This window comes from Pieris napi, chromosome 3 (assembly GCF_905475465.1).
Source record: "Pieris napi chromosome 3, ilPieNapi1.2, whole genome shotgun sequence".
Taxonomy (NCBI): domain Eukaryota; kingdom Metazoa; phylum Arthropoda; class Insecta; order Lepidoptera; family Pieridae; genus Pieris; species Pieris napi.
In genome coordinates, this window is record NC_062236.1 from 9,126,634 (window position 1) to 9,134,224 (window position 7,591).

General features: G+C 34.4%; 1 protein-coding gene across 5 annotated transcripts; it reads right to left on the reverse strand.

The window, feature by feature from the left end:
• Positions 1–7,271, reverse strand: LOC125063139 (zinc finger protein on ecdysone puffs). 5 transcript variants are annotated; one of them, XM_047669380.1, is made up of 12 exons: positions 7,115–7,271; positions 6,614–6,915; positions 6,115–6,275; positions 5,331–5,580; positions 4,930–5,197; positions 4,426–4,620; positions 3,093–3,212; positions 2,743–2,935; positions 2,260–2,425; positions 1,753–1,894; positions 1,359–1,481; positions 1–991 (listed from the first exon to the last, which is right to left on the reverse strand). In XM_047669380.1, the coding sequence occupies exons 2-12, from the start codon at positions 6,908–6,910 to the stop codon at positions 789–791; spliced, it is 2,118 nt and encodes a 705-aa protein (XP_047525336.1). In that variant the 5' UTR covers positions 6,911–6,915; positions 7,115–7,271; the 3' UTR covers positions 1–788. The 5 variants fall into 5 exon arrangements, with proteins under 5 accessions (XP_047525336.1, XP_047525335.1, XP_047525334.1 ...); XM_047669379.1 differs by having other exon boundaries at positions 1,753–1,891; positions 2,743–2,930; positions 3,085–3,212; XM_047669378.1 differs by having other exon boundaries at positions 2,743–2,930; positions 3,085–3,212.
• Positions 7,272–7,591: the final 320 nt, after the last annotated feature.

Consider the following 7,591-nt stretch of genomic DNA (forward strand, 5'->3'; position numbering starts at 1 on the left):
TTAAATGCTGGCATTTATCTTTTATTTTCAGATAGAGAAAAATTATTCCTATTAATACTTAACATAATATTGCGTATCGATCGTACCTATCCCGTTATCCATATGCACATCTCCACAAGACCTGGAAGTGCGAGTGAGACCCCGAAGCCTCAGTGCATAATGCGTCGACTATACCTACAGCTATGTTAAAGATGATCATCAGATATAAATTCAACCTAAATACGTCATCTAAGGTGCTCTTACTTCTCTATTTTTTACAATTGTAAAGAAAATTCCGAATGTTAATGTCAATTATAGTATATTAGTTTGATAATCTAAAACCTATTTTAGTCTATAAAAAATAAGTTTGAATATAATAGATGCTTGTTTCGACAAAGCCACACATAAAACTAGCATTTACAAGTTTTTGAGATATCTCGTATGACCAATATAGACCAAGAACATTTATCACCTACTTCTTTTTTTTATTTTGGTTGAAGTCCATTAACTACATACTTAACATAACTCTATGCAATAAAAAAAAGTTCGAGTCTACATTCAATTAATTTTTTAATAATATAAGAGAGATACTTATTAATAGTACTAATTTGAAAGAAAAAATTACAATGTAATTAGGAGACTGAAACCAAATATATTTAATTTCACATGAATTAAGTAATAATAAAAAATATAGCCAAAAAATGTAGCTATTGTAACCATTTTATAAGTTGTCTCTTGATAGCTTAATAATAATTATTACAACTTCTAGCCAACTAGATCTGCAAATGACTATATTATTCTTAGTATTATTAATTCCTGCGTCGTCCACGTCCACGCCCTCTAGTGACACGCTTTGATGGAGGATTTTCTTCTTCTGACATTACTTCGCTTTTTATTTCGATTTCTTCATCTGTTATTGTATTGTCTTCAACTTTTATTTTAGATTCTGGCTGTTTATCAGCATCTTCCTTTTCTACGTCCTTTTCATTTATCTCGGCTGAGGCATCATTATCTAGAAGCAAAATAATAAATTAATAGTAGTATTAATAATTTGTTCAACATAATTAATCTTTATTAATGAAAAAATACTATATGTATCAAGTTTTTATGCGTTATGCAAAATATAAGCTAATAATATGGGAAACTAGACAAAAAAGAAAACCAAAATAGAAAAACACAAATTTTCAGCCACAGAATTAAGCCAAATACGCAAAAATATGCGGCAGTTTGTAGTATATTATTACAATAACTATTATAATATAAAAAGGTTTTGTTTTTGATAATTCAGATTAAATTTTCAGAGTTCAAACTATACAAATTATTTAAAACTTGTTTTTGTCAGTGTCAGTCATATTGCGAAAATAAAATATTAAACTCACCATTGTCGACTTCCTCAAGTAGCTCGTCAACACTCTGGACCCAGTCTTCGAGATCGTCGGCTTTTGGTGATTCCGACTCGCCAATAGCCTCTCCCTCCATGTCGACGTCATCGGCTTTCTCCTCTATAAAAAAGATTTGGGTAATAAATAAATGTTAAAATTATAAAAGTTAGCTTCAACGGTATTGGTTTAAGGCAAAATTCGATGTCCTTTAAGTATAGGAATATTTATTTCAAATGTTCTTTTATTTTAAAAAACTCTTTATTTCTCAATTTAATGAGATACACGTAACCAAAATTTTTAATTCTTACTTAAATTATCATATTGTAAAGAATTACAGAAATGTCATATGTTAAGTTTATTGCTATTTATGCTATTTTACGTATAGTCTTACCTTTAACACTAGCAGCGTTATGACCATTCTCAGCCGCTTCCTCGGAATCGTTTGGCTCTGGAGAGGTCTTACGACGCTTCCAGTTGCCGGACTCCTCTATGTTGTGAGGACGCTTAAATGGTTCGCGGGTTTCTATAGTCTGCTGAAAAATTACATTTTTAGTATTTTATTTACATTATACAACACTGTTTTTCTGCGAAAATTGTGAAATACATAAAGACTTGACATCGGAATTGAATCCCTTTTTTTTTATATTCTACCTGGCCCACAATTCTGTACCTTGTTTGTTTAACTACTAGTGTAGAGTAACAATCACACAAAACGTTCTCAACTATATTCCTAATGGTGTACACAATCAAACTGAAATACTCTTATTACAGTTTTAAAATACATAAATTTTTAAAATTTAAAGTGTAAAAAATATTACGTAGAAGAGGCAAAAGACAGATAAGTTATGATTAAACTATGTTGCAGTCTGAAGAATTGAGAATACTATATTTTACTCACGTCTTTACCACTTTTCTCATTTAGTAACCTCACGAAAAGCTGGTGGTGCCTCCAAGTACGAAGATGTACTTCGGCAGTTTCCTCCGAGTCAAGGAGCTTCTTGCAGAGTTGGCATTGGAAGCATTTGAATTCAGAAAGGAATGAACGGCCCACGCCGCGTTCAGTGCTGGAATTCGAAATAATACATAACAATTTGTTACAATAAGCCTATTGGTTCCGTCCAAGAAGCTAATACTCAATTTTTCCAGGCTAGTAGTTGGGTGAGCTTTTGAGTTATGCAAACTGACCCATTATTAGCATTTTCTTAAGAGTAAAAAAGAACCGAGGTTGGTTGGTTGTATGTTTGTGTTTAGCTACCCAATTTATTTTACTATGGTTTCCTGAGGAATCAAACAGCTCTCCGACAAAGATAAAAGTAATAACGCATTGGCGAGATCCATAAATCTATGGAGACAATTGTATATATTTTGCCTTGGCACTTACCTATAAACAGGGTATTTGTCATCAGTTATGTTAGTAAGATCTTCACCCTCAGTGTAGTCTAGAATTGTGTCCTCCTTATCGATGCTTTCTTTCACTTTCACTTCTTCATCTGCCTTTTCTTCATCACCATCTACCTTTTCTTTATCACCATCTACCTTTTCTTTATCACCATCTTCCTTTTCTTTTTCCTGTCGAGTTTATGTTACATGAAAACTTAAAAAACTAGGTTTGAACCATTAAGTTAATTAAGTATTTATCTGCTTAACAAACAGTAATTTTATCGATTAACTAGATAATATGTTGCAATTTGAACATTATTTTCAGTAATTGTTGTAAATGTACCTGTCCTTCTTCTACTTCTTTTTCTGCCTTATTTTTTCCCTTGTCTCCCATATGCTTCCGATTGCGCTGGCGATCTCTATCGTCACGGAGGTATTGTTGCTCTGCTTGCAGGTTCGAAATCATCATTACTGAAATAGATTTTTTTTTAAAGAAAGGCTACATAATTAAATTACATGTGTAAATGATTTAGGGGTCATAATTTAGCTGTATATGTAGCAATGTAACCTAGGTCAGAAAAATCTGCATTCCATTCTACCCATTACATGATCGTCCTTGCATCTAGTGGTCTCATTGTCAGATTTCACTGTAATAACGGCGTTCTTGAGTATCCTATGATCCAACCAGAGCCACTCCAAAGAAAAATCTATGATTAGGCGCATCATTCTAGTAACTTTATTTCTATACTCTCCTGTTGCACCTTCAGCATTGTAGTAATTGAATATTAGGTTTTGACTTTATAATTATCTCATTCATGAAAATAGGAGATTGTTAGTTTTAATTCTGTCTTTCTTTTTTTATTGCACTTTCACTTCTCACTCATCGCAACAATGCATATATTAACAGCCTTATATTCGTGTATACTTAGATCCGTATGAGGAATCTGAACTTCGCTCCGCTATCAATAAAATCGCGCAGATCATGAAGTTTTTTACCCTTAAAGCAATTGTCGTCACAAATTAATCTTTTTCCGTATTTCGTAATGGAGCTGACTATCCAGTATTCAAGACCGAACGCGATCAAGACTCACTGAGGACGCCCTCTGCCCCAACTAGGGGTTATAGGACATTAAGTCAAGTCAAAGTATCCTGTACGATGCTGCTAGATAGATAGATACGATGAATAGTTCAGAGGTTCTTTTAATGCCGAGCCGGCGTCGGCATTGGCAACATGAATCGCAGCGTCATGTTGTTGCAGCCCGCTACAAGAGATGTTTAATCGTCGGAAAAGGTTCACGATGTGTCTTTGACTATAAATTAATTCCTCGTGCGATAAAAACCTATTTTCCCTAGTTACTTTATCCTAATCAGCCTGCCATTCATCTAATTTTTCCTAAACTTGAAGTTTTTGTCGGAATGTTATAATTAGCATCAAAGCAACATTACGTTTTTTAAGTATACTGTTTTGCAGGACATTATCGGTAATTATATCAATGTTCACAAAGAGTTTAAATAAAATACGTCACACACCAAAATATGAGGTTTTCTGTTCTCTTCTATTAGTAATTCTGTAGTAGTAACAATTCACATTTTCTAAGATTTTTTTTCTAATTGTCTATTATAAATAGTACTGGCCAGTTTTCAGGTCACTTAGTCTTGGCCATCAGTGCTAATAAAGCCTTACCTGAATCGCCAGCCTCAAAGCGGCGTTGCGCGTCTCTACATAGAATATTGCATCGATTGCGAATCTGTCTGTATTCTTCCCCGAGCACTTCAGATTTGTTTGCCTGGTAATTGGCTTTTAAAATCTTTTTCTTCTCTAATAATAACTTAATATCGTCCGTAAGCCATGGAGCTGGATGGAATTTCTTTTTGTTACCTGTCAAAAAGATACCCTCCAGCTTGCTTTTAAAATATTATTCCAAAATAATTTCGTTCAAGTTTGAACACGCAAATTAGGGCCATTCAAATAGGCTACTAGCAGAATAAATATAGGTATAAAAAGATATGTTTTAATTCCGACAGAAAATACAAGCTCAAAATAAATAATTGCACATACATTGCATTAAATAAATGGCAAAAATGTGGAAATAAACTCAAATTAAAAATACATTATGCTTTGGCTTATAAAAGAACTCATTAAGGACAAACATAGGTTTTATTATTTATGAAAAAATGGACAGCTTACCTTCAGGTTTCAGCTTTCCACTGACATCTTGCTTGTCCTGTATCATCCTAAGATGTTCTGGAGTCAAACGGTGCTCATCCAGCTCAATTCTAGTAGGCATTTCCTTATGACAGGCAGTGCAAGTGGGGTGTAGATATTTCTTCAGCTTGCGGTGGCCGACAGTGGTGCGATGACCAGATCCATCTGCTGCATACATATCACACATAGCACAGTAGAAGTCGCGGTTCGGTTGCTGCCCCGATTTACGGTTGCGTTTCATGTCGCGAATCTGTATATATGTTACGGTATATAAATTACTATTTGTTTTTCTTTAAATAATTATATATAAAATTATAGTTGGGTATAAATAACTAAATTATTTATCCCTTTACAACAACAGATTATTATTACATAACAAGTACCTTAAACTCCTGTCTCATAGTATCTGCAGTCAAGGCATAGCTCTCAACTGTCTTTTGCATCATGATGGAGTGAGCCCGCCCACTTAGGTGATTTTCAAAAGATCTTCCATCCCACATACTCTTGTTACAGATATGGCACCTCAATAGTTGCTGATTAATATCATCATATCTGGTCTTTTGACTGTCTTTCTTCTCTTCTTGCTTGTCTTCCACTTTTTCAGTACCATCAGACTTCTCCTTTTCTTGTTCACTATATAAAACTTTAGTATTTTAAATATGTTCAGGGACCTTGATTTAAGTTTCTGAGTAAGTGACATTTTGATAATAATGTTGTATTATATCCAATAATCAAAGTTAATCATCACAGAATCCAAATCTCAACAAGCATATAATCTGTGTGCTCTTTGCATACAGAGGTAAAATAGATTTGTCACTTACACAGAATTTTTTTTTAGACTAGTTTAGCTTATAAAATATTAAAAATGTTAATTATATGACCACTTCCCTAATATGAAGAATGCATTTTACAAAATTTATGGGCATTAAAATTTTGAGTATCAAAAAATCCTGAAAAAACAATGATTATACAAAAGAGTTTTATTTAACAGAAACCATTGTAACAGTTATTCTGTGAAGACATTTGAGTATCCAACAAAAGATATGCCTCAGAAGTAGTCTCCGAAAAGGAAACATGGTAATACTCCGGTGAACGTTGAAGTCGTGAATAATTTAGTTTGGAATTGAAAGTCGGTGTTATCACCGGAAGGAAACTTGGGTTCCTTACCTCTCCTTGGGTTTATTTTTAGAGTCGGCATCCTTTTTCGGGGAACTCTTGTTTTGTTGCCTTTGCCCATCATTGGGCCTGAATGGCTTACGATTGCTGTTCATACGCTCACCAGAGCGGTTGTAATTTCCCGTTCGCCGGAAATTACCTTGATTGCCCATCTGAATGGAATTGAGATTCCAAGTTAGTAAGAATAGCAAGCCACTGTGGGCTATAGAATAAAAAGTAGAGACATGGTTGACAAAGCTGCTTGAAAACCTGTGTAGAAACTTGCAAAACCATTTAGATTAGTTTAAAATTTAAAAATAAGCATAAGACAGTTTAAACTTAAGACTATAAATCAAGACCCATAATTAAGGGTAAGGCAAAATACTATTATTGATTTAAAATCAAATACTATACAAGAACTTAGGTTCAACACATTACCCAAAGTATGAAGTTTTGTAAAACCTGCTGCTATATCCAATAATAGTTAGTAGATCAGACCAAATGGACTTACCCGATTAGGTGGGTATCCACGATCAAACCGTCCCATAGGTGGACCAAAGTCACGACGAATAGGCATGTCAAGTAAAGACGGGACTGAGTTTTGACGGGGCTGAAGAAGGTTGATGATGTTGCTCGCCAAGGCAAGAGTAGCTTCAGTTGAGCCACCAGTTATAGGTAACAAATTGGGAATATCGTTGCCTGGTGCTCCCCCCTGCCATGGTGACACGCCCGGGCGAAAGTTCTTTCCTCGATCGTTTCGCATGAAGTCCATACGTCGTCCACTGGGAGGAGGTCTTCGGTTGGCCATTTTAGCTGTAACGTGTAATTTACGTGGATGACGCAGACATTTTTATAAGCTAAATCGATATTTTTAAATTAGTTCGAAAATAATGTTTGGAAAAACCAATCAATACTAACTACGATGTTATAAAACTACGGGTTCAAACAACAACTGTACCATTTTTACATTCATTTCACACATTATTTAACAACCCAAAAATTATGTACTTACGTTGAAGACTTAATTACAAATATAGGTTTGAACAAGAACAAGATTAATATGTTCTCATGAAATGCAAAACGTAACAGTATCAAATTATAGATTCGATGGCTGGCGAGAGCGACGCCGAAAAGAAACTACAGAATTCAAAATGGTCGCCGGCGGCTGCCGCGAGCAGTGTTGCCAACAATAATTTTTAAATAGGTAGTCGAAGTAGAAACAAAAACATAAAAAAAAGAAAAGTTTTTTTTATCAATATCGTCGTGGCCGGATCTTAATAACTATAGGTCTACCAGGATCTGATGGCAAAAAGGGGGAAAAAAAATTAATAAAATATTAATCGACGTTTGAAAATGTTTCAATCAACGTGTTAATTTTTATTTTATTTTATATTAACAGGGACCCCTACATCATAGCATAGTACGCAATCAGGCATCTCACCTTTCCTAAAAACGTACTTTATTACCTTAAAGGGTGGGCGTCTCCCGC